The sequence below is a fragment of the Blennius ocellaris genome (assembly GCF_963422515.1).
Source record: "Blennius ocellaris genome assembly, chromosome: 2".
NCBI classification, from domain to species: Eukaryota; Metazoa; Chordata; class Actinopteri; order Blenniiformes; family Blenniidae; genus Blennius; species Blennius ocellaris.
In genome coordinates, this window is record NC_137651.1 from 6,900,051 (window position 1) to 6,927,902 (window position 27,852).

General features: G+C 42.2%; 1 protein-coding gene across 1 annotated transcript; it reads right to left on the reverse strand.

The window, feature by feature from the left end:
- Positions 1–27,792, reverse strand: fam168a (family with sequence similarity 168 member A). The gene is made up of 8 exons (XM_080503245.1): positions 27,689–27,792; positions 10,415–10,522; positions 9,706–9,797; positions 6,955–7,035; positions 1,935–2,080; positions 1,570–1,756; positions 454–580; positions 1–274 (listed from the first exon to the last, which is right to left on the reverse strand). Exons 2-7 carry the CDS (start codon positions 10,474–10,476, stop codon positions 468–470), a joined length of 681 nt encoding a protein of 226 aa, XP_080359371.1. The 5' UTR covers positions 10,477–10,522; positions 27,689–27,792; the 3' UTR covers positions 1–274; positions 454–467.
- Between the last annotated feature and the right edge of the window lie 60 nt (positions 27,793–27,852).

Below are 27,852 nucleotides of genomic sequence, written 5' to 3' on the forward strand. Positions count from 1 at the left end.
TGGAAAAAAAAAAATGAAAAAAATAAAATAAACACACAAAATAAAAGTAATGACTGGTTGGCAAATGAACAGAAAGAGAGAAAAAAAAATAAAGCAGCTTTTTTTGTTGTTGTAAAAATGTAAGAGAATGTCGCATAATAACAATAACAATAATAGTAAAGTGGCTGTTGCACTTTTCTTTTTGTTCTTGCAGACAGGTGCCGAGTTCCCGCGGTTACCGACGGGGAGCCCGTGTAAAGATTTGAGCAGTTGCATACGACGGTGGACTCCAGATCTGGTGGGAAAAGAGGAGCAGAGGTACACATTGGTGATTTATTTAAGACCACCTTGGTCTTCTTGGGGGGGGGGGGGGGCACAGTTTGTTCAAGTCGGGAGGACAAGAGGTGGAATGAAAAGGAGGATGAGGAGAAACAGATGGGCCAGAGGAGAGAGGCCTTGGGAGCAGACACTCACATGATGGGCGGGCTCTACCAGTGGGGCGGTACGTAGCTGTACCCAGGTGTCCCTTGGGGCCTGTAGGTTGGCACAGTAACCGGGTGTGCTCCGATGGGGGCGTGCTGGGGTGTTGTCAGCAGAGTCCCTAAACACAACCGACGCCACAACAAATGGAAGACAAACGTATAGGAGACTATCAACATTCGTCCTATGAGGCTGGAGGATACACATCGCTCACCAGTTCATTAACCTGTGACGAAACATTTATCCCCATTTTCATTTAAATACCAAGTTGGGAGTGTCATTTCAGAGCAGAACACCACAAAAATGTTGAAAAGCATTATAAAGGCTGCGTTATTGAGCGACGTCCAAACAAATGTAGTATTTGTTGAAAAGAAAAGTATAGGCGACTTACTGGGCCGTATGCTTGACAACTCAATAGTATTACGTGCTTTTGCTCAAGTGCTGTGCTTTTTAGATTTTTTTTTATTAATAGTTTCTTTGTATTTTCAAGGTAAAAGCATCAATCGGGTGAAGTGAAGGAAAGAGTGCTTCACCAGAGCAAAGGGACAAAACAAGCCAGCAGCAGGAGCAGGAGCTCTCTCTCTGCAGCACAACTTCGTTTAATCAGACGGTTATAAAGCACCAATAGGAAGCACAGTGTTCAGGGCTAAACGGTGACATTGTGGAAAAAGGGGTAAAAACCAAACGAGAAAATATTAGATGAAACTTTATGTGTGACTTGTATTGTCCCCATTTTGTGTTTTTCAACAAAAAGCCATCTGCTTTGACTGGCTGATTTTTCTCCGTTTCTTTTTTAGCAGGACCATTGCTGAATTTTCTGCATGCTTGATGTGACTTTTGTGTACAGGCTACCAAGTAGTTGCGTTCCAAAAATCTAGTGGAAGAAAAATGTAATTAAACTGGCACTGAGGATGGTAACCTTTGCGCCTCGCTTCTTAAAGAGACGGGCGCATGGAAGAGAAAAGCAAATTGTACTGAATGTGAGGGGCTGCCATGCAAAACACAAAATACAAAACTCTTACTGTCAAATGTGTTCAAGACGATTCAAAACAGTAATAACAGTTAGGCGGGAATAACCGACGTGACTGGGGCCGAGCTGGCGGCTCCTACCTGCACTCATGGCCATGGTCGTTCCAGCCACCATCCCCATGGCGGCCATGCCGTTGTTGCGGGGAGCGGGTACGGGGACCGGGGCCGGGTAGAGGGCCGTGGAGGGGATGCTGTTGGGCTGCACCACGGTGGTGTGATGGATCACATGAGGCTGAGCCGCGTACACGGGCTGGGTGTAGTACGCTCCCTGTCCGGACGAATCAAAGGGAGCCACGGGGTGGTCGTTTTAGACGGAGACACATTTCATGACGAAAGTGGCGAGCGCGTCAACTCAAGATGTGCACGTATTGAGAAGGACACTTTTTTTTTCTTTCTAAGACCTTGGAGTGACGGTAAATGGCTGCAGAGCCGATCAATGCTCTCACCTGTGCGTAGAGGTTCTGCTGAGGGTAGGCACTGCGGATGGGGTACATGGCTGTCGGGTACGGGGTGGGAGTGGGGGTGTAGGGGGGAGGCGCTCCATTTGACTGGGTGGGTGGTACTTTGTACGGAGTTCCTGCAGCAGTATATCCTGTGGGGGGGGGGGAGAAACGAGAAGAGGAAGCGCATCAGAAGAGCTCAAAATTGGCTGAAGATACAACCGCGTGCACTTTGAGAAAAGATGAAGGACTTGTTCGGCGTTTTCACTTTTCAGTTCAGTTCACATGTTAAGCTCCTTCGCTGCTAAATGTTCCTCCAACACAGAGTCTCCAATTGCCTTTTGGTGCTGGGCCGGTGGAATTTTCTCCTGAGGAAGCCATCGCCTGCTGCTGCTTCTTGCCGCGATGCTGATGAGAGTGAACTAAAACTTTGTGTTGGCAAACGAAGAGATTTAAGATGAAACACACTGGGGAGTTGTGGGAAGATGCACGGCGAGGCGATGGCGATCTGTGGCTTTGTCACTACCTGCAACTGCTTTCACACACAATTGACTAAGATCTGCAGCCACCGGCTGTTTTAACCCTTCTATCGCTTTCATTCTCGCTGCCGACAGGATTCGGCATCCCAGATTTGTTTTGTGTTTATTAAATCTCAAGAATTCAAAGATAAGCAGAAAGTGGAGAATTAGGGCTTCGTGTCGTAACGTCGACCGACAGCAGTGTGACCAAGCACACACCGAGATTGACCGGCAGGTCACACATCTGTAACACGAGTGTAGATTCTATAGTCGAGTCTATAAAAATAAATACAAATGTTAAATTGACACAGCAGCTCTGACATAATTAGTCGAGAACGATTCAAAATGTAGAAAACATGCATTTTTGTAAATGTAAGGTGAACAACAAGGTTTGCAAAGAAAAGTTGGGAATTATTCAGTAGGCAAGAGAAAATGACTTCTGTTTCGTCACCCTCTACAATGACGACAGACATGTGGAATACACTGTTTAAGCTTCTTGGCCAAGTTATCTACTCACTCACTACACACTTTTGATAATTCTGCAACCAGGTCAAATAAATCCAAAAGCTTAAGCGATTATTAACCCCGAGCTTTCATATATGGAAAGAATCATTAATTCATTAAGAATGACAGAAATGCCAGTATGGCATCAGATGGGCTGGAGTGTGGAGCTAATTGAATAAAACAATCATAGCATTGAGCATTTATTTCAGGTTTGTCATTTGCATTTCCAAAATAACCCAGCAGATGGGGACCAGAGCTCACTAAAAAAAAAAAAAAAAAAAAACCCTGAAACCAACAGACAAGCATCATTTAGCCATGAAACATGACTTCAGCATCTTGATGCTTTGTACCAGAGAGGATACACTTTCCGTGGCGTCACCACGTATTCAATCTGTTGTGGATTAGCAAAGCTGCACAGAGCCACAGCAGCATTTAAACATTTCCATGTCTAACTGACGTTACGTCACTGGTAGTGAAGAGCGCGGTCAGGGACACCGGGTGCATCTGGTTCATCCCTCCGCATTCATGTGTGTGTGTGTGTGCGCTCTGCTCTCCAGGGTGCAGTTCCTCTGGTCGGCCGCCTGGAGGAGCCTGAAGGTCAAACATGCTACTAGCTAGTGGCTGCTGTGGAGCTTATGAAAGCGCTTTTCTCACACAAGGACGAGGGAACAAAGAGATGCTGGAGCTGCTCTGTCTGTAAAAGTCTGTGTGTTTGCGCGCGCACGCACACGCACACGCACACGCGGCATTAAAGGACAATGCTGTGTGTCAATTGCACAAAAGCCCTGCTGACAAAATACTAATGAAAGGTCTCAAGAAATAATGACTAAGACATATTTCTAATCAGACCAGATCATTTCTGTCTGGGCTCAAAAATCTAAACATTTAATTTCACCATACATTAAGCAGCACTGCGTGCACAGAAAGACATTTCAGACAACAGCAGCAGCACTCTGTGATAATGAGGTTCAGGTTTCGGCTGGAACAAAGCCGACTGAGCTTTGCCAAAGCACACCTGATATTTTGTTAGACTTCCAAAAGATTAAAAAAAAAAAAAGCCAAGTCGGGGTGGAGACAGGAGACTGAGGCTTCAAAAGCAGCGCAGAGGAAATCTCCAACCCCCCTTCTGTCTTTTGGAACGCACTTAAAATTCAAGAAAGGGAAAACAATTAAAGTAGGATTCTGCCTCCGCGCTCAAGATAATTCAATCCCAACATTTTACAAAAAAAAAAAAAAAGTGCTCATTCATTCCTTTTCGATGACAGTTCTATTAAATTTTGGAACATTTATTAGATGTTTACAGGATTTGATATTTGGATGCTAATGAAACAAACATACGAAGACTTTTTAAAACGGCCTTTGAAGTCATTAAAATTGCACGTCTTCAAAACCCCCAATTAAATGAAAGCCTCTTGTTTAGAGGACAAAACAGTAGTTTCTTCGTTCCCCTCCGCCTCTGCCGCTTTCATCTCCAGTCAGCTCTATTCTTCTGATGGCTTATCGTCTTTGTTTCCCAGTTTGTCTTTTGTGCACTTGAAATTATTTTAAATTGCTTACTACACCAAGTAATAGGCATTGTCTTCCTCCTTACTTCACACCTTAATGGACAGCACTGCACAGCAGTTTTTTTTTTTTTGAAATGTAAAAATATTTACTAGTACTTAAAGCTGAAAGTGTACTTGCTCGTAAATTATTCATTATGTGTGTGTGTGTGTGTGTGTGTGTGTGTGTGTGTGTGTGTGTGTGTGTGTGTGTGTGTGTGTGTGTGTGTGTGTGTGTGTGTACGTACACACTATAGTCGAGGAGAAAAGCAGGAAAATTACAGAAGGTGACAGCAGAAACGTATGAAGTTAATTTATTTTTACCTTTAAGATAACATAATTAAGATATCATTAGGGATCAATGTACAACACATTTAAAAATGGAAAAGGCTCATTTCTACTTAATAAAAAAAAAAAAACGACTACTGTGTATTTAGCCGTTTCCTCGACCAGGGGTCACCACAGCAACTCGAGACTCAGATTCAAAATGTGTTTTCAGCAAGAAGGGGATTTGGCATAAAAACATATAGACATGATCCCTGACAGAGCATGACAATTGGGAAGAAAAAGGAGATTTGAGCAACTCTGAATGTGGCTTGATTGCCAATGCCAAAAGGAGCATTTCACAAACTGCCACCTCTATTGTTCATAAAGAATGTCTCAAAAAAAAAAAAAAAACAACCCAGGAAACATCCAGCAAGTGACCAAAATGTCAGTTAATGTCATCTCTGATACGTTGTACCGTGATGGACTGATGGGCTTCAGCCCTGGGTCTCATTCTCATCAGCTGACAAGAGGAAACTACACCTTCAAACAGGAGGCTACACTTCAGGAGTGTGTGATTTTCCATCAACGTGAACCAAAATCGGAGGAATGTTTGCAGTATGTTGTTAAATCAATGCTACCAAGAACGAAGGCAACATATTTGAATACAATCTGATGATGCAACAATACTTACGTTTCTTGGCGTCGGATTCTAGTAGTAATACTAATGATAACAGGTCTTCGTAACAATAGTTTTGAGGAGTGTTCTATAAAAAGATTTGGTCATTATCATTGTTGTCATCATTAACAATATATTGGAATAGCAAGATGTTTATATCATTTGTGTCATATGCATTGCAAATATCAAGTGTGCTGCAGTTAAAAATAAAGTTTGAACCCAACCTGTGACCACCTAATGTTTCCTTTTGTGTCCTCACATAACCGCTACACAACCACAAAAAGCCAATGTAGGACTGTTTACCCGGTACGCACTACCTTTTCCTATATAGACATATCATATCTGGGTAGCAGCGAGACAACTGTAGACCCATCTGCTGCTGGGACCAGACACTGAACCCCAGCAGAGTTGCTATCTGCTGCGATACAGCAGCTGTTCACTGGCTCGCGTCCCACTCCTTTACTATTCGTCTGAGCTCCCCACTTAATACAGATCACATTTAGATTACTTGGGTCCGTGAGGAGCTCCGAACAACCCTCTGACTGTGCGTGCGAGATTGAAATATGTCTACAGTTGCAACAAAATTTGTAAAGGTGCACGAGTCACGAGATTATTTAAACATGCAGGAAAACAATATTTGCCCTACGTTAAGTAGTCACAACAAACCCATAAATCCAGAGCGTCACTGTGCAGCCACACAGAGCAGCAGTAATGGATCCACTTGACATGGAATTAAAATTTCATCAGTGTGTAATTTATTTAACACATTAAAAGCGTTAGACCAGCCTTAACCTAAACAATGACCAACTTTCATTTCGCACCAACCTATTACTCAAAGGCGTTTTCACTGTGTGCATCCCAGCGATTACTCATCAGGAGGACTAACACATTTCTCAAATGTATTCAAGGGAAATTGGAGGCACGGATACTGTGCTGTTTCAGCTTGTTTGGGTCACAGACCGTTTTTGGGTTTCAAAAACACTCTGCACGCACTGCAGATTGTTTTAATCATTGTTTTCGCTTGATGGCACCATTTACTAGCAGAAAGCAGAAACCGTGGGCTTTGGCCTCACATTCGACAAATGGTAATAATTTATTTCCCAGCTCTCAAACGGTGACAAACAATCCCTGAAATATTTGGTCGAAAAAGTGGCCCTTTACTTTTGACTGTGATATTTCGAGGATTTTATTGCAGTAGCAGTATTGTTTTGATAAGCCAATTTAACACAGGAATTTCCAACTGTCCAGAATCTACTAGAATTGTTTATCTTCGAACCAAAAGCTAATTGCTGGGAGCTTAAACACAGCACGGTACTGATTTGTTTATCAAACCATCTCCATATAATACACATCTCCTGTGTGGGAACTCAAAGCGCTCCTCGCACTCATATCCCGTTTTCCTCTCGTACTTAATAATGGAGCGTCTCACTAATTGACAATGAGAATTTGTCTGAACTGACAAGCAAAGGTCTCCGCCGCTTGTTAAACAGAAACAAAGTCATGAGACGGGTGGCGCTCACCTGGTGGATACCCAGGACTGCCCGTTTGATAGAGGTTGGGTGTGTAAGTGGGAGCCGTGGCGGGATAACCTCCTGGATAGCCTGCAAGGCGACGCGGATGAAAGAGAAAACATTAGAAACCACAGCCTTAACAAGCAGACAGATAAGCCCCCCACAAACCCCCGCACGCACACGCGCATGTTTTTGGTGTGAAGCACGATGTGCACAGATGGTGCTCATTAAAAAAAAAAAAAAAAGAAATGTCTGCACCAATAACGCAGTCGGCTGAATGCGTCTTACGTACACCAATTTGGCAGACGGGACACACCTGCCAATATGGTGTGGGAGGAGATAAATTGAGAAACATTAGCAATGCGTGCAGGCACGTGCGAGGGGAAGCACACGACACGCGTGCGTCATACATTAGCGAACAAGGCTGATTTGACCCGAGAAAAAGCTTTCACCAAAAAAAGAAAGAAGAAAAAAAAAAAAAAAGGTGCAGACTTGCGAGATTGAGATGAGAGGAGAGAGAAAAAGCAGCGGAGACTGTGAACGAGCTTAAGTGCTGCTCACTTCTCACTGTTTGCTATTATTGGCAGGCCGTCTCGCAGATGATGTGTTCTGCAGCCTTGCGCCTTTGCTATATCCAGATTTGGCCGCTGTAGGTGGAGCTGCAGTCGGATGTAACAGGTATCACAGAAAGCTGCATCGGACTTCCAAAATGGTGATGCTTTATTATTCGTCTCAGCAGCCCGAGACTCGGCCTAATGCGTCGCCTGGCTTCATGCTACAGCACACAATTCCTCTCATATTCAACAAGCCCTCTCATCTCGAAAGCCCTGTTCCTTTTCAGAAGATTTATGATGGAGGCGGACACAAAAAAAAACAGGAACAAGAGGATGTCACCTTGAGTTTTGGGAGCTAGCAAAGAATTTAACCTTGAACAAACATAGCCTTTGTTATTTTTGTTTTTTGTCCTTTAGCATTTAAACATTTTTCAGTTGATTAAAAAAAAATAATAATAAAATTTTTTATTGTCACAAACCTTTCAGACCTGAGAATGACGGTGAAACCTTTTACATGGAGTCTGACAGAATAAGACAAACCTAAAGAAGTAATGTATATTTTATTTATCAACCCAACAACGGCTGTGGAGTCTTGTGAACAATTGAATTCATTACACAGAGAACAACACTATCCAAGATGTTGCTAAATCCCTGAAAGGTGTATTGGGAAATGTATTTTTGCACGATGGCTGAAGGCTTCAGAGGAGGCCAAGACGGGACTAATATTCCAGTTAATTTGTGGGAGTACTTTTCTGAAATCACTCAACTTTAATTGTATCGTTCTTGCTAAAACAAAGATAAATGGACATAAAAACACAAAATGCAAAAGAGAAAAGTACAATAAAACTACTAAAACGGTTACAATAAATACAGGAGCAGAGTGTCAAGCAGGGTTAAAAACCAAGGTATGAAAATTGGTTTTAACATTAGCTTAAAAAATGGACAGTGAAGGGGCTTGTCTGATGTACAGTGGTGGCTTGTTCTATAACTGCAGGGCAGCAACTGCAAAAGCTCTGTTGCCTCCGAGCTTCCGTTTGGTCCTCAGTACCTCCGGGAACAGCTGATCGGCTGACCCGAGGCATCGAGCAGGAGGGCAGCGGTGAAGCAACTCGGAGAGGTAAGGCGGAGCAAGACCATTCAAAGATTTAAAGCCATTGTAGGGGATCCAGGGTGGGACTTATGGCTTTCCTCTTACGTGTTGTAGTTAGTAGTCCAGCTGCAGCGTTCTGAACCAAATGGAGACGCGCGAGGGAAGACCGGCTGACGCGACGACGAGTGAACGAACCTCTGCGAGTTCGGCTTCTTTGTTTCAGGGTTGGTACATTTTGAGCAACATTTAGGCCGACGTGGGAACTTGCGGTAGAAAAGACGAGCTATTGACCTTGATGTACAGCACATGCTGCTGCTTCGGTCACTTGACCATAAACCATAAACACTGCTCTCTTGCTGGAGCAGAGAAATGGTGATACTCTCACTTCAGGCCATGTTCACCACCCTGGCTTCTAGATTTTCTTACTTTCTCATATCCAACATGTTCTGTCCCAGTGATTGCTCCTTGGGAATACATGAGAACCAATTCTTCATTGGAAAAAGAACTTGGCATCTAGAGCAGACATGGGAAATGTCCTATTTTTTCAATGTTGAAGGTCTGTGCCTTTTGTGTTGGGGGAGAGTGGGGGTGTCCATCAGTGCTTGGCCATAATCTTTTCAAATCAGAGGTCAGAGTGGACGTCAGCAGCATGTCTTAAACTCAGAACTCCATCTCACATGCAGAATCCGGGTACAACTTCACCGGATGCAAAAATCTCATTTTAGAGTTTATATGTCCGAAACCTGTAGTTTTTTCTGTATTATGCCAGCCTTATGGACAAAAAAAAAAAGTTGACATAGTCCTTTTGCTTAGGTTACCAAGTAACACAGCTTGCATCTTGACTGTACCATTTTTATATAATTTATTGGATCTCGTCTCCAATCTCAACTTCACAATAGGTCGTGACTGAAAGCAGTAATTGGAAAAAACTACATCAGTTAACCTATTATTAGCTCCCTTTTCTCTGATACATTGTTAGATAAACAATGTATCAGAGTTGAAGCTGGAAAAAAATAATGGCCAAGGCATGGACACTACGAGCTGATTTTGAATCGAATAGCAGCGACATTTTGCGTCGTTTATATTTAGATGAATGTGTGTGCGTATTGTGCTCACCTGTGAAGGCCATGTTCTTGGGGTTTCCATAAGGGGTGCCTGGCTGAACAGGGCTGTAGACTGGATTCATAGCTGAAGATAACCTGTTCTTACTGAAAGAGAGAGAGCAAGAGGAACAGAGGACATGGAAAGAGAGGGGAGAGGGTTAAGATGACAAAAATGGAAGGGAGAGAAACATAAGCCGTGTCACTTGGAAGGAAAATTGTTCCGATTATCGAGCACAACAACGCACACATTAATCCCAAACTGAGATTCTTAAGACGACTTCAGGCGGAGGGATTTTGCCAGCGTGCAGCAAAAAAAAAAAAAAAATCAAGCCCAGTGAATCCTCGCCCTGAAGTAGGTTCAACATAAGCATGTACTTACAGACACAAGACTCTTTGAATGGAAAAAAAAAAACTTGGAGCCATTCAACAAAAATCATTTTACATTTCCTGTGTGGTATAAAAGGGCAGCGAACCAAATTAACCTGGTTTACTACTACTGCACCAACACAGGCCAGGCAAGCTCTCCCGGTCAGGGTTTCCAAGAGGAGGACAAGTGGTCAGATAACAAAACAAGGGTTTACACTACATGTCCATTAATACGGACGGCCTGAAGTGCACTGTCATGACTTCCACTTACCTGCTCAATGACAATGTGGGCCTGTTGGAACTGCATGTGTATGTGTTGGTTGGTGGGTGAGTGTGTGTGCATGCGTGCCCCGTACCTCTTGTGCGTGTCTGGTTGATACATGAAACTGAATTTGTCTGTGGGATGCCCGCTCGCCATTCTTGCTGTATGCAAATGAGGAAGGAGTGGAAGTGGATATGCAAATCTGAAATTAAAACAGCGAGAGGTCATGATTACAATGAACACAAGGAAAAAAAAAAGGGGGGGAAATAAATAAATTGAGAGAGAGAGAGAGAGAGAGAAAAAAAACTGCAAAAAAGCAAGCACCAGTGCAACAGCAAATGGTTAGTGATAGCAGCAGGGGAGACAGTGATTTAGACTGCGTGTCGTGGTGAATGTCTGTGGAAAACGACATATTTTGCCACCGGTGAATGCATTTAACAACCGAGTTACCCGCCATATAGTGAGTGTACGGACGCAAAAGAGTATAAATATGATGACAAATGGGCTGTGTTGTTTTGTGTGGTTCTTGGATGAAGTTTCCTCCAAGACCTGGCTTTTCTGTGTGGTCGACATCAAGGGTGTACAAAGTGACCCCGAAAAACTTAAATCACATTAGGAAGAGGCAGCCCCATAACCCAATTTTTCTCTTCTGCTGCATAACACCCGTAAAGCTAACAAAACCTCTGATTCTCCAATTTGTGTGACACAGTATGTGCATGTCCAAGAGGAAGTGGAGTATGAGCATGGATTTGTGTGTACATATGTGACGTGCTGTGCAAGAACAACCAGTACAAGCAGCAAAGCACAACATCAATACAGCCAATGAAAAAGCACAACACACCCACGGTGAGCGGGCAAGTGACAGAGAGCAACACAACAGGACGGAGAACGGAATATAGCACAGAATTCTTGCACCAAGCCATGAGGAGTAAGCATGATCCAGCACACACACCGAGCCAGAACAAGAGTGTTGCACAAACACAGAGCGGAACGAAAGAGGAGAAGATGTGTGTGTGTGTGTGTGTGTGTGTGTGTGTGTGTGTGTGTGTGTGTGTGTGTGTGTGTGTGTGTATGCGCGCGAGTCGTGTGGTCCTCCCCCCGACTTATGTGTGCCTGGTGTAAACCTTTATTACTGCTTCCCTGAGACATGGGACTGAACATGTAATGGCAGTGATGACGACAAGTCTGTCTGGTATTGAAGCCGCCAATATCACCGGACTGCGACAACAGATTCCAAAAAGTGGTCCTCAAAAAACATTTCAAGGGGTTTGCAATTTTCTGTTCCGCGGACCTGCTAATGTGCCACTTAGAGTTTGGTCACGTAAAAATGTGTGACACTCTACTTGGGGCAAAATAGTCTCGGTAGCCGTGGATTTCACAAACCTTTCTGCAAAAGAAAAGAGAAGGTGAAAAATGAGGCATCAGCATGTCAGGCTGGTCTTCATGGTGGTTGGGGTCCTCACCGAGCAAAGTCTGTACCTTTTTCTTTTTTTAATTAGCCGATTTCTGAAGTAGGGAGAAACTTGAATTTATACAATCAGGCTCTCTGATTGTATAAAGATTCCATATGAACACAGGGGACATGTTGACATTTATTTACTCTGGGAGGTTGTTTTTAAACATTTGTGCAAAACAGTGAAAACACTGATAAGCATATTTCCCTGTATTGAGTTGTCGCACCCCAGTGAGATAAGGGGCTAAAATGTCCCTTTGTTGTGCGCCGTGTCCAAGAGTGACATCAAATATTACACAGCAATAACTCAAAAAACGCCACACATCTCCAGAAACCCATTGTGAGCGAGGCCTGGACACGACAGCAGCCGACTGATCCTGCTATGTGCTGTTCAGGTGAACAGAATGGATTCAATCCAGGGAAATAATCAAGAATACAGCACAAGAATCTGCCACCCAAGAACACACTTGTCCAGCGCCGCGTCATGTGTCAAGGTAAATGGGTAAATTGAATCAATTTAAAACGCCAATTTCCCAAGCTGCGGTAAAACCATCCCGAGCTTGTGTTTCACAGCCAGTTAAATATAAAAATAAACAAGTTTGATTACAGTTCTGGTTCCATCACTTCCTGGGCACGCACAAAACAGCGGCGATGCCAAACGGCACCGAGTGACACTTTGAATAAAGCAGCGAGGAATTTCGAGGCTCCGTCCAGAAGCGGCGACGTCAAACCGCCTCAAGATGCTGACAAATGAACGAAAGCACAAACATGTGGGTGGAGTTGCTTTTGAGTTGATTTTGTTTCAAAAATATAAAACCTAAGTGAGAAAGAAAAGCGTCGCTTCATTACACAAATTCATGTCTCCCAGCAGAAGCGTGTATCCAGGGAATTGACTAAGCTACCGCGGGATGCTGTTCAGAATACAATCCTCGTTAATCTGCTGCATTGTCTGTGCTTTAATTTGTTCCTGTGGTACTGCTCAGCCTCCCCGACTTCCATTACTCTGCTGTTCCTTTTTGTATTATTCATCATTAGCTTTCTGCTCGTGTTAATCTGAGTCTCTGTAACATGAGATCTGACACTTTGATCGCTACAGAGTGCACACGACTTTATTGCAGCCAAATTGAAAGAAAAATAAGAAACTAGTCTTAATTTTTTCCCTCAACTCGACTTGAAATGAAAACTTCACCTACCAGCCTTCTGGTTTCACTGCAGTACAAGTTTTAATGATCCATCCTCACGATCTACCCGCAACCTCTTATGGCTGCGACACACTGTGTGAGTTTAACGCTCCTTTAAGTTCCCAGCTAGCCACACTACAATATGGATCGAGCGGAGGACCGCCGATTTAGACCCAAAACAACAACTACCGCCACAATCCTCTCACGTTTGTCATCTTTCAGCCATCTCGCTGTATAGCGAGCATTAGAGGAACTGATATGGCCAATATTCTCAGTCAAACTCAAACAGAAGTTACAAACCCCTTGAGGAGAGCTACACACACACACACACACACACACACACACACACACACACACACACACACACACACACACACAAACACACCAGTAATCTGATCGTTGACATGAACTTGTGAGTAAACGTGCAGCGTTAGGGAACAAAGCTCATTAACACATGGACAGGTGGCTAAACTGACACTGAGGTCTTATTCTACACAAACAGGGCCTGAACAGAGGGAGGAGAGAGATGGGTGTGTTTGTCTGCTTCAGTGCATCTGTGTGTGTGTGTGTGTGTGAGTGCAGAAAAAAGGTGATGAAAAGTGAATGGGTGAGAGGAAGAAGAAGAGGCACCACAATGTGTTTAATGAGGGTGTATGTGCGGAGCGGAGGACGGCCCAGAAGCCGTCCAACCATAACTGCTTTTGTTTTCAGGAGGTGGTGATGAGGAGGTGCCTCCTTCTTCAAGGCCAGAAGCCCTCCTGTTTGACATCTGTCATTGGAAAAAGGCCGAGCCTTGTGCAGAGGGGTTTGTCACACAGAGGCGAGGATATCGACCATTTATAAGCTGTATCTTTTCTATGTTCCAGACGAACTGCTGGCTCTGTGTCGTACCTCAAAGAGAGAAAAAAAAACAATATGCTGCACTCTTGGTACCTAAAAAATGAACTAAAAATACAACACACACTTTGCCCACAGGCAAATAAGTATACTGATGTCTCAATTTGCAATAAACAGAAACTGTGAAACAGTTCAAATAACTTTTAACATTCACAGCGGTTTGTAATTTCCTAGCAGATCAATAAATTTGCTGGACTTTTTTCACAAAAAAGTTGTGCGTTTTCTTTTGTTTCCATCTCTCCAATTCGTGCAAGTTACAGTGAGAAAGATGTTTACATTTGCAAGAAAAGCAACATCAGCAGACCACCTTTTTGGCAAAACAGATTGAATAATATATCGAGAAATATCCTGCAAATAGTGAGAAAAAAACTAAACAGAATCTGTAGACTGAAGCTAACGGTTATTCAATGAAGCTCTTCAGAAAAGGGTGACTGATAATCAGACTAGTTGTTGATTAAAGTTTCTGTCAATCAAGCGATCAATGCCGTGACAGCTCATTACAGCTCCAGAGTCCTCAATTGGTCAATAAACACAGACAAATGAAAATGCCAATCACAAGCTTCTGCGGCGCGTGTCTCCAGTTCATGTATTTCATTTAAAGATGCTGTTTAAAACCAGTGAATGATTAAAGTACTGAACAATAACATGTTGTACATAGATGTGAATTATACTACATTTTATAAGGTCAACATTGTTCCTGCTTTTAAAACAGATTTGATTATCCCTATAATCAAACGTTTATCAATGTTCAGATTTAAATATTCAACAACCCGTTTCTGTTTTTAATGATCCATCTGTATGTCAAAATAAGAGTTCTGCAAGGCAGTTTAACGTTTAAAGAGTAAAGATATTACGCACACATGCAAATATAAGCAGTAAATGTGTCAAACTGAGGTCCTCTCGAGAACGCAGAGTAACTGACAGACATCAGAAAGCTCTCGCTGGGAAGGAGGGAGGAACACCATGTCGATGCAGCACTGCCTGTAGCCACAGAGGACTGTTAACAACAGCTGTCTGGATGGAGATGCACACTTTTTTTTATTAGCAGCCTTACCCCCACAGACACACACACACAAGCTGATTTATGTGCCCCCTCTCGCCTCTCTTCTCATTACAAACACACCTGACTCTGAAGACAGCAGAGCTCACTGCAGTGTAACATCCCCTCCATCAATCAGAGGCGCGCTGCTTACGGCGCACTCCGACAGGGAGGATGAAACCGCACGTGCGATTTGAAGCGTTCTCACTGATCTCTCGACAGCGAATACACTTTCCTGTAGGTTGTGACAATCAAACCGATGGCCGCGTTTCCACGTCGAGCTCCACAACTATTTTCCTTTTTCAGTTACCCGTGCGTGTGGCTTTGTGATGATGAAAAACATTATCAGAAAATTGGATTTGTACTGAAAAACAGACTCAAACTGGTGAAGTACCTCCTGTGAATGTTTCATGGCAGAGAGACTGTACAAACACTAAGAATACGGGTCTGAATCAGTATCTTTCTTCCTTGTGATGAAACATTTTGTAGCAACTGGTAAATGATGGCTACAGTTGCAGCTAAAAACTGGAGAGATCTGTTTGAAATATTTGTTTTAACTGGCACATGAATAAAAAAATTTAAAAAAACGTGTCAGGAACGATAAAATATGAATAATTATCACGTCCATGTTTAGTATAGTTCATTCTAGCGCTGGGTCAGAGTGCATCTTCATCAATAGGAATAGCATCATCTATTGTTTATCCAAAAAGCCTAAAGCATAGTTTTTTCCATCTTAATTGGGATCATTATAGTCTCCCCGTTTTAAAAGAAAATTCGGGGGATTGAACGCTATTGTAAATTACTGTATCAGCAATATTCAAGACAATTATGAAGAATAGAAGATTTGAAATATTTCACTTTGAGTGTAATAAATACATGGTGGTTGCGGTATTTTTAATTTAATTATCGGGAAAGATCTTTTGAAAGCATTGCATTTTTTGAGATGTACCGCTATATAAACTGTGGGAAAAGTTGCAGTACCTACATTAAAATGCAGGAAGAATATATGAGCGCTCACAAAGAGCTCACACACACACACACACACACACACACAGATTTATTAACTACTGACTGACATTATTAAGGAGGCCTTTCTGCTTCATGGCTTAACCAGAGTTATTTCAAGGGACTTTGTTACAAGATTACACTCCATTAGCGGAACTTCATTTGGGTTGAACTCGCCAGCAATAGCCTCAAGGCATAAACATCGCATTGTCTGCATGCAAGCCAAACTGGTTCTCGCATGTGTCCATTTTAGGCATCTTTCAGATCTTCAGATTGTGCTCCGGTGTTTAATTTGTGCGTGTCAACATAAAATATGAGCATGCATCAAAACAATAATGATGGTTTTACTCCATAAAGGGAGGCGCCTGCAGCTCAGGGGGACTGGAAGAGGTAATAATGAGCGCGCACACACACACACACACACAGAGAGAGAGAGAGAACATGTACAATACAACACAACCCCCACACTGACTATCCTCCCACATAATACCTCACCAGGCATCTACTCTTTAAGCAACAAATCAAAACCAGTGGGCGTTATCACACTTCAGCACGGGAGAGAATACAACTGAACGGCTTCTTTTTTTTGGGGGGGGGGGGGTCTTAATCCTGCGGAGGGAAAGCGATTCACTCGGGTCGTATGCAGAGGAAACCGAAAGAGAAATCCTTTGCCAATAACCTGCTGACATCACAAAGCAATTAATGTTCAAACTAAATGCTGCGATAATGAGACACACGTTAAACGAGGTTCTTTGCACATCTATAGCATATTAGTTTGATGTGGATCAACTACACCGTGAAGGTGGAATGAAAACAGTGATGAGAAGAAAAATAGGGCGAGAAATCACAACCACACATTTCCAATAATCAAATTTGAACAACAGCATCAGTCGAAGTAAATAGTTTCACTAGGAATTCCTTAGTCTGAACCCGAATCACTTTAAGTATGGCTACAAAAAGTGTTCTTATCATTAATTCCAGTTTCTGATGATTTAGAATACTCAACTTGTCCAAAGTGCTCACAAAAATTCAGCACAATGTATTCTAATCACTCCCTGAATTTTGAATGAGCAAATTTAAGTAAGAAGTTGATCTTGGCGAGTCATTGTGGCGATGAGCTGTGTGATGTTCTCCGACTGGGTGGGATCACAGTGTCTCCGGGTAAATCATGCCAATTTGGCCTGAGTGGGGCAAGCACTGCTAGCGTACAACCTTAACCGAGACAAAAACACTGACAAATGTTGCTTTTAAGAGAAAATAAAAATGCTTTATAACTGGAGTCTCCTCGAGCACAGCCGTGAGAAGGGGGGGGGGTTGACTAATGGTCAGCTGCAATGGAAGATGTTTAATTGTTTGGATTGTTTGCATCCCTATGATGACCAAGACAAAAAAACTATGCTAAATCTTAAACACTATTGTGATTTGTAAAGTCAAATAAATTTTGAGGAATAAGCAACAAAAATATCCATTTTAATATTGGTGTTGCACACAAGTTCAACTCTGGATAAAGTCCACGTCATGAAAGCCTGGAAGTCATCTCTTTAGAGAAATCTCTCCACTCTCAACAGAGAATCGATGTTTGGAGCTGATTACAAAACCAGGTTTCATTTTACCCTAAACACCAGATCACATCCAACAGCACACACCATCGCTCTGAGCCGTAAACCTATCACCATGAGAAGAGATATCCATAATCAAGCTGAAGACTGCAGCACTGAGAGGTGCTGTGATGGAATCCCTGATGAAATCCCTCTTGCCCTCCTCACAATCAGACCTGCCCTCTCGCTATGAGCTGCAAACAGCTCTGGGCTATTTTAGATCTAGGACAGTACTGTACACTTTGGGACAGCACCCCCCCCCCCCCCACCCCTTTTTCTTTTTTCTTCCCTCCTCCTCCTTGTCTATTCTCCTTTCCAAAATCATCTCATCAGTCACACACCTCATGGGCCTACATCCCTGGATTGTGTGCAGATACTGAGGCCTCCCACTGAAAACGGAAATCATTTCTCCACGCTAAGCTCCTGTTCCGTTTAAATAAATACAATCCAACACAGTACGCTGATGGAAATTTCTACCTCTATGGATCTTAGTTACAATCATACATAGAAAGGGGCTGCACTTTCTCAGTAATGTTTTTTGCTTTACATTATATCGCTACTTCCTTTTAATTAAGCAAAATAACACTCTTAAACAGCTGTTTAAGAATGATGTCCTATATACACAACACAGGAATTGGACTCACCCTTCAATTTTTAGGTGAAATTCAAAGATACAGCTTTTATTTATAATAAAATAATGGTTTATGGGGCCATTTATGGTGGAAGAAGCTACAAGGTCATAAGCAATACAGTGTGAGGGACCAAGAGTCTGTATGGTGTTCATAACGAGCTTATAACTTTGTTTAAAGGGACCATAGAATAATATGCCTCAATGAATCCTCACTGCATATAGCAGACTACAACAATGTTGGGAGAGAAAAAAAAAGACAAACAAAGCCTTCCTTGAATGTGGGATAACAAAGGTTTAAAGACTGTAAAAGCCAACCAAAGACATTTTAAGTATAATAAAACAATACTGAGAAGAAAAAAAAAAAGATGTTTTCAACAGCAGCTTAAGTTGGTGAAGAAATTCCACCTTTCATCATAAAAACATGTACAAAACAGATTAACTTCAGTGTAAGTCTGTTTATTGGACTCACTTCTGATAGCATTTGGTCACCACCAGCTGCATGTTGCTGTGCACAAGTATGGCTGCCAGTACAGTTTTCAGCCAGTAGAATAAATGATGCTTCGAAAGCCTTTTTAGTAGACATACCTTTGTCTTCGAAGAAAATAGCCAAGTTCATGTTATTATCTTCACCAACGAAAGTTAGGGCGAAGGTTATGTCTTTATTTAAATATATGTATGTATGTTACCCACTTTTTGTTGAAATCTTCCAAGGATGATCTGTTAACATCCAAGGACCAAACGATTAGATATTGAAATTGACCAGCTCCTGGAGTGTCAAGATATTTCCTCCGCTGTGGACACACTGGAGCTCCGCTGTGAGCAAGGACGCTGATGTTAGCCATCAGCGAGCACACTGCTAACTGGAGCCTGCAGCTAATATCTTGGTTCGGCAAGTATCCAGAGAAGCCAGTGTGAGCATATTGACTCGGGTAGTTCTTTATCTGTGTGCCCCGCTCAGTAATCCACAGTTATGTTGCTGCCTGACAGGCTAGTTAGCATCAAATGAGCTAACGGCTAACATGCTACTGTTGCTAACTGGGTCACAAAGAAATGTGGTATGCGTTCTACCGAGTGCCTTTCCTTTAATCATGTAACAACAGTTGAGTGATAAAACCGGCTGAAGTCAAAACGCATGTTGTGAAAGTAAAGTTTATAGACTATTGTAGTCTTGCTTGAATGCACAAACATGTCTGTATTTGTACACTAATCTAGACAACAACCTCTCAATACATAGTTTCGCACAAAATGGCCTTCATGGACACGCATTGTGTTCAGGGGTACGCAGGTTCAAATCCCACTGCTAATGGGTTACTCCCCTGGCTTCCTGAGCAAGCCTGCACTGCGGCAGCCCCCTTCTCCGAGTATGTGCAGTTAAGGTGATCTTTGAACAGGACAGGTTCAAAGCAGGGAAATTAATTCCCCGAGGGGATCGATACAGTAGGATTTCGCCGTCTTAATGTTGAAACAACAACAAATTGTGTCCTTGTTTTCTGGACGAAGCCACCACTGCTCAGTTTCCCAGACCTATTCATTTAAACTATCACATAAGGTTAAGAAAACAACAAAAAGAAAACAGAAATGCAGTTTGTCTGTCATAATACGCACAGAAATACCAGTCAACGCTGAATGCAAGAAAACAGACTCATCGGTGCAGGTCATGACTGAAAAGGCAAAAACTCTCATATAATCCCGAGTTGGAGGTTGAATTTTAATAGCATTTCAACACTGTTAACATTACTTTGTAAATATTTAAACAAACCGGCCAGACTGAGCACACACGCGCACGCACACACTTTTATGAGCTAGGACTTGGCAGTCAAACCCTAGACAAACAATCAATACCTCCAGGCAATATTAACAGCAGATAGACCGACATTATTGCCTGAGGTGGAGGTGGGACTCTGCAAATACAGGAGGGGGAGGGGAGGGGTAGAGAGCGAGAGAGGCCATTATACGTAGTTAAAATAGCAACCAGTAATATTTTACCGTTTCTCTGAACACAATTGCTGTTATTAACAAGCAGGGGCTTTTAAAAGTGCTGATCAATGCCAGTCACTCTCTCGTTGCCTCAGATGTTTCAGGCCAGATAAACACACACAACAGGGATCAAGCCTATGGTTTTCTTTCATATTCTAGCTCTACGGGACCTCTGAACCTTCTACAATTGCCATGAATGTTGTTTAGGAATATATTTTTCAGAAATAAAATGAATGTGAGAACACAAATAACAGACACAGATGCCCATCTTATGTCATAAATGCCGCAACCAGTAAAGACATCCAAATCTGTTCGAATGAGTTCCATCCTTTAAAAAGTTATTTGTTTAATCAGCTCTGTATCTGCTGAATGTTTGCAGCCAAAAGTCATATCGAATTCATGATCCAACAGTGGCAAACAACTTGATTGCATTGTTTGATGCACAAAAACAAGCGCTTGAATCAAACAGCCATTAAAAACATTCAGCTATAATTAGTCCCATTGTTTACATAGTTTATTTTCCCCTCGATTGCCAGAAAAACAACAGTCGAGAGTGCACCTGGTTAGACGAGAGGATGGGGCGCCACTCTGAGTGTACAGACTCCAAACCAAGACACTGTGTTCCAGTTGCACATTTATAGACCAAAGAGAGAGGTGGATTGTTTTTGTTTCAGAAAACAGTAGGTGTATGTTGATATCAAGGTGCAACTTGTAACCTGAACTTAAAGTCTTTAATATAGATGTATGTTGTGTGTGTGTGCTGAGTCAACCCACGTTATAGACCGTCATCCAGCCATAACTGGAGCTCCACACTGGGTGGCATTGCCAAATTGCTTAAAAGCAATCAGCACTTTTTCTTTTCTTTCTTTCTTTTTTTTTTTTAAAGGCAGCAAACCTGTATTTTTGTTAAAAACGAGTCCAGTCTCATCCAACAGCTGCACCTGTATTTATTCGAGCCTCACTGATAAAAAGAGAATACCTGCCAGGATCAGACATCTCCCTTTAAAAGCCTCACAAATTACAGACCACAAAATGGTCATTACTTTGAACCCATACTGTGCTAAAATCAATTCAACACAAACATTAACGTCAACACCATTACCTTTCAATGGCAGCCTTTACTGCATAGATGTTGCGGTAGGCTGTGTTTATTTTAGTTTGATGTCCCAGATAGACCAACAATAAGCGTGTATTTGTTGAAATGCATCACCAGTACCAGGGCACAGCTCAAAAAAAAATTCTAGCATTTGTGACTGTCGGCATTACGAATAAAATGTCAGCCGGCGGCACTGATCCATACGGCTGTCCGTCTGTACGCCTGCGCTGAGGTTAGGATGCCCAACATAAATGACAGCTGAATGCATCCCAACACGGCCTCCGGGGATCACTTCAACCTTTCATCCTGCTGCTTTATTCCTTGTGACATCTCTCACCTGCTGCGGTGTACAAGCAGCCATGCATGCAGACACGCCGCGATCAAAGATCAATCACCATGCAACCACGTTTAAAGAGCGAGCTCACTGGAAATCTTCCCCGACTGCGAGTTGAAACTTGCTCAGCAAACAATGTGCCAATTATCCAACGCTAAATGAGCCAGTAGCTAAAGCAGTTCGGGCCAAAGAGGGCTACATAAAGCGAACAGGATCTGCTATTAAAACACCCAGCATTTATTTGAATTACTAGACATCAGATGACATGCAAAAATCCTGTTGATTTTGGGAGTCAGCCAGTTAGAAAGGCCCGGCTTCCTAAGATGGCCATTTTTACTTAAACTGTGATGAAGATGGTTTATTTGACACCACACCATTAATAAATTAAGATTTTTCATGTCGATGAATACATGTTTTAGTGGACGAAATTAAAAAAATTAATGTAAAAAAAAAAAAATCCCATTTTCCATTTGCAAAGCTCCAAGTTAAATGATTAGATGCTTTTAGAGTCATAAATATGTCACAGCTTCACAAGTCACACTAGAGTTTGATGAAACATCGCAATTCACATGTAAATAGCGCCAATAGTGTTTTGAACGTCTTTCGATCTTTTTTTTTTTTTTTTTTACATTACCAAACCTGTGTTGCTGCAAAAGTGACTCACGAGAATTGCAGACAGAGCAGTGGACAAAGTGACTCCTGTAAAATTACACTTACAACTCCTCCGCACAATAATGAGACTAATCACTAGTTGTAACACACTGCCTGATCTTTCCCATCATATGCAGACAGGACTTCAGAACACAATCCCTCCGGGATCTTTTTGAACGGGCGAGCACCCTTTAAAAATGCCATTCTGCTATAACACACCTGATAATGAAGTGATTAATTGCTTTAAGCATTTCCAATTATCCAGCTGACCAAGTGACCACCGGGCATGTGAACGATCATGATACAGCCAGCTTTATGTATCCACACTGAACAATCCGGTATGTAATGTGCAACTGAGGGTGGAACCTGTATTTTACCACACTGTGTGATCCAGACAATTACCGATGGGACTTTGTTCAAAGCTTTAGCGAGATTTAAAATTCAAGAGCATGAGCTGCAGTGGAAACGTGTTGGCAGTGCAGCAGTGGGATCGTCAGCTAAATCATGCTAGCAGGGTTAGCCTTGACAGCTGGCTAGACGTGTTGCCTTTATGAAACATGCATGATGCGTTGACACACAGCGCCACATTTGATTTGGTCTTTGTGCAGCCAGAAGATCTCTGCTCGCAATGCGTGGGTCAATCGGCTTGAGCGCTCACAAGTATTGCATTTATGATGCCGTCGGTCATTTCGTCAATGACGATTCAAATAAAGCCCCCCTTTTCCCTCCCTCCACATAAGAAGGCTGTGTAGAGAGGAAAGAACAAGTAGTGTTACTCTGTGGAGTTCGAAAGCAAAAAGAGGCTTTCACAGTAATTCAGTAATGAATAAGTTCTTGATGGGAAATCCTATTTCACATTTATAGACCAAAGAGAGTCTTTTTTCCTTTTTCTTCACGGCCAAAACATGTCATTTGCGTTTTCTTTTAGTTCTGATTGCAGTAACAACACTGCCATGCAACCCTGAATACTGTGTTACATACATCAATATGTACCTAATGTCACATACACACCTACTGAGTGCTTATTAAAATGAATATGGCTACAGCATCACGAACATAAGCAATCAAAACAAATATGGTAATAATAATAATAATAACAATAAAAAGAAAACCTTTAATCATCAACTTGAACACAGATGCGGGTAAAGAATGATTCCTTTGGTTTGGGCCCTGGAGGATTGTGCTGGGTTAAGTTTGCTAAATGTCAGCGTTTGTTGGCTATTTTCAACAATGAAGTGCGTCATTTCCTCTGAAATCCCTCAACAGCATTGCACTTTAACTAAAGTAGAAGTACGCCGGAAAAAAGCCTACAGCATTCAATCTGGAATGTAATGCCCACGGGTGGTATTGTTATTCAGAATTTCTTGCAGATTCCTTGAAGCCACTAACGTTGCAATATTGAATGAAAGATTTCACCTGCAGCAAAAACAAAACATTTAAAAAAAAATGTTTATGAATTAACTGAGAGTTCATGAACAGACGCAATGACTTTGATGAATACATAGTTATCAAGCATAATACTTATAGTCATGACTTGTTCTGAAACAGTTTCAGTGAGCAACGTTGTTCCAGTTGAGTTTTTAATACATCTGAAGTGTTTTGAACTGAGGTTGAGGACAGATTAAGTGTTTTAACTGCAATCCTTCAAACCGATCGCCTTCCTGTGCCAAACCCCTAAATGAGACCAGAATTATTCACTCAAACATTGTCTATGGGGAACACATTGTTGTTGGTTTTTTTAAATCTATTCTTTTGGCAACCTTTTTAGGGTTTCTCATACAGTTATAAGGGAAATACGTTTGCCACAGGACGTATTGAATTGTACACCTTTAAAGAGCAGTTACAGGGAGTTCTTCAATGCTTTTGAGAAATTATTAAATAATTTATTCAAGTACTGGGCTTGCTTGAGCTTATTTGCTGAATTAAAGGCATCAGATGTTGAATATATACACAATATCATTGGCCAGATGCTTCTCAGCCAGTCAATCCAAGGACAAGTGTGCATCTATCCACATTCACACAGAAATGATAATGAAGGTGAGGGTGAAGGTCTTAGCACTTTCAGATTCTCAAAAATAAAGTGCACTAGAAATAAAATGCATTATTACTACATGTGCCTGGTGATCTGGAATCAGTCGACTGCGAGCGCCTCGCTCACTGTCCTCTGATGAGCAAATCATTAAGTGTCTCAAACCACGAGGGAATTAAGTGCTGAAAAGACAAGAGTCCTGTGGAGGCACCGACTGTTGCAACATTAAGTGACTGCAGCGTTCAATAGTCTGACGCTTTTATGGTGGCATTGTACAGCCCACCATTCAAACACACCAGTGTGCGCTCAGCACATGCCAAAACCCTGCATGTTACCCCCGCCTTCCTCTAGCACGGCACACAGGGGTCACCTTAGACTGGTGACGGAAAGCAAGTGAGCAAATGCGTCAAACAGTTTGATTAATACACAGCCGAGTTCATCATCCGTGTTTTTGCTGTTCCGATAGCTCTAGTTCTTACGTTCAACAACAACAAAAAAAAACAACCCAGTAGATTTCCCCTGATCACTGTGAGTGCACTCTGGTCTCATTTCTGACGGGAGCTTTCAAGGAGGACCATTGTCCTTGTGTTTCATACACGTTCATGTGATGGATGCAGTTCTGCCTGACTCCTCTTGATTTCACTTAAACAGATCGTACATGGCCTTTAAAGAGAAACACTGCTTTAGCCATCTATCAGGTTGCATTAATAGACATCTCTACCATGACAGTTTCATAAATGTCACATCTACATGAAATTATGCATTTTGCTAGTATACTCATCAGAATATTTAAACTGTTCAAAGTTTGCTCACGTTGAGTTCGTCGAGATGGGAACGGTAGTATTGCAGAAATCCCTCCAGACAGATAAGGCTTCTTGAATTAACTGGAATTAGTAGTCACTGACTAAAGAAAGTAATCCCTGTCAAAAAGAGATGACGTCAGAGAGGATTCATTCCACTGATAAATCAGTCATATGGGTGAACATTTTCAGCATTTTAAAGAAGCCCTGGCTTTTTTGCACTAAGTGAAGCTCCATATTTTACACCCAGTCATACCCTAAATCCTCCCCATTATGTTCTGATTACATCTCCAATCACTCGATCATATCTCACAAATGTCAGTGTGGTGCAAAAAACATCAGAGACTCAGTTTAGTTCCGAGGCCAGACGGGCCTGACGTCATCTTGAATGGGAACGAACAGTATAATGACAGAAAATGCAATGGGATTTATTCACTGTGCATATCAATACATTTGGCTAATCAGATGAAGCCCCGGCTGCTCGCGATTGTATTGAAAACAGATTGCATTTCAACATCACTTCACAAATGGCGGCTTAAAGTCAGAAGAACACAAAAAGTTGAGAGAAGGACCAGAAACAGAACAAACTGGCCTGCTTCTGAAACACTGCTGGTGAAGCTGCAGACATACATGGGATACATATTCCAAAATACAATCAACGCCATCGATTCACATGTTTATTCATCACAAGTCATATCGTAATTCTTCTCATCATGCATTTAATCGATGCCTTGCGGCCCTGATGAAAGCGCAACGTCCCTTTGTTTTTAGTGCAAAGCAGCACGAGAATGTAATCATAAGGCAACTGGGTAAATTCCAGCACACCAGTTTTACCAATGTGCCCTGATGCAAAATATACCCAGAGAAAGCTCAATTAACAAGGAACATTAATGAGGAAAGAGAAAATGATTTGTGTTGACTTGTATTAACCAACTTGTCAATGCCAAACAATAGCAATTTTGAGGTTCAGCAGTGAGGATGTGTCTTTTAAAATGTAACCATTAACTCAAAGCTAGAAATGTAAACATTGACTAAAGTGTAACGATTAACTTTATGCAGATGGACCCTCAGAGAAACGAAATCTTTGTTCAAATCCCAGCCTGCCATAGAATCAGTGTGTACCAACATGTACTTGCAGAGAAAGACGTCTTGATAAATATGCATTTTGAATATCTTGGTAATAGAAGAGGTCATCATAAATATAACAAAGAAGCTATTACAGAGTTGCACAATATATTGCAAAGGTCAAATATCACCATTGTGAATAAAACATATTGCAACAAAGTGAACTTTAGTTGACTTTGCATTTCAACATATTTGGCCAATCAGACTGAGCCATACTCACTAGATAATTGTAATCCATTATTTCAACATCACATCATATCTGGTGGCAGCAGAACAGAAGTCAGGAGTATAAAGCAAGAAGGAACAAAAAAACAAAACCAAACAAAGGAAAGTAACAAAGTTAAACTACTCTGCTTTGGAACAAAGCTGCTGCAGGGAACTGAACACATGTGATCACCAACCCCAGGAGAAAAAAGAAAAAAAAGCACAACCACGTTGTGTTCTGCTTAGAATTGTCTCCAAATGCACGACCAAGATCATACATGGTCTCTGAAATCATGATGCAACACTCAACATTATGGGATATCTAATATTTATGCAGCCCTGGTAACGTGTGCACCTAAACATCCAGAGGTTGATAGAATATTATAAACTATAAGAACGCTATAAATGCACAACTGTTCGTTATGAGCGAATAAGCAGTTTCTCTTACATGGTCGCTATGATTATTTTTGAAGCTCTCTACATTTTCTTATTCTATCCGGATAAACTGAACAGCTTCTCACATGCGGCGCAGACACTCGTCCGAAGTCGGCCAGAAACGACCCCAAAACACACTTTCCCCCTCCCAACACCGAAGCTTTCAACTTCCCGTGTATTTCCCCCACCACATCGGTGTTTAATAATAATGTACTTTCTATCGCCCGGAGTGTGGCATGCACTGGCAGCGAGGTCCGCTGCATACCACAGACGGCGAGCAAAACGCCAAAACAGCAATGGTTGGACAAAAATGGTCACACTCAAACAAGCTTAAGACACCATTTTGAAAATCCAGCCGATTTCAAGATAACAACTCCGAGATGCCATCTTGCCAATTATTGGCAGATTAGCTCCCCCGGTTGTAGCATGGAGATTTCGGCCATTCCGACGCAGGAATCCGTCACATAATCGTAACGTTAGCTTAGCTTCTTTCCCCGCTGTAGCATCCCCGCATCCCTCCGCACGCGCTGCCCACATCGCTAATTAGCGAGCTAGCATCGGGGGGGTTGTGTGTGTGTGTTTTTTTTTTTTTTTACATTTAAGCGAAAATGGAGAATCCTGAGGTGGACGGGGGAGTCTCACGGGGGACGACAACAACTGCAACTTTAACCGCTTAACCTCCGATGACTTAAGTTACTAAAAGAGAAACATCGACGCTTTCACTTAAACTGCCAGCTTCCAAGCGCCGCTGTGTGAGCTTAGCCGTTTAGCTTAGCCCCCGCTAGTTCCCCCCGCTGGAGCCGCGGCGGAGGACAATCGAAGGGATACGGAGGAAGAAAAATACAAATAACACCCCCCCAACAACCAGCAAGTCGACACATGGACACTCCTGCCCTCCAGAAACAACACTTACCGAAATCACTCGGTCTATGAACGAGGAGGATTTGTTGTATTTTTCTTTCTTTCTTTCTTTCCTGTACGTTCGCTCTTATCCCGTATGTGTGTGCGTGTTTCTCGTCGGTGCGGACTAGCTCGGCTCCAGCGGCAGCGTTGTGTCGGGCCAGTGGCGTTGAGAAT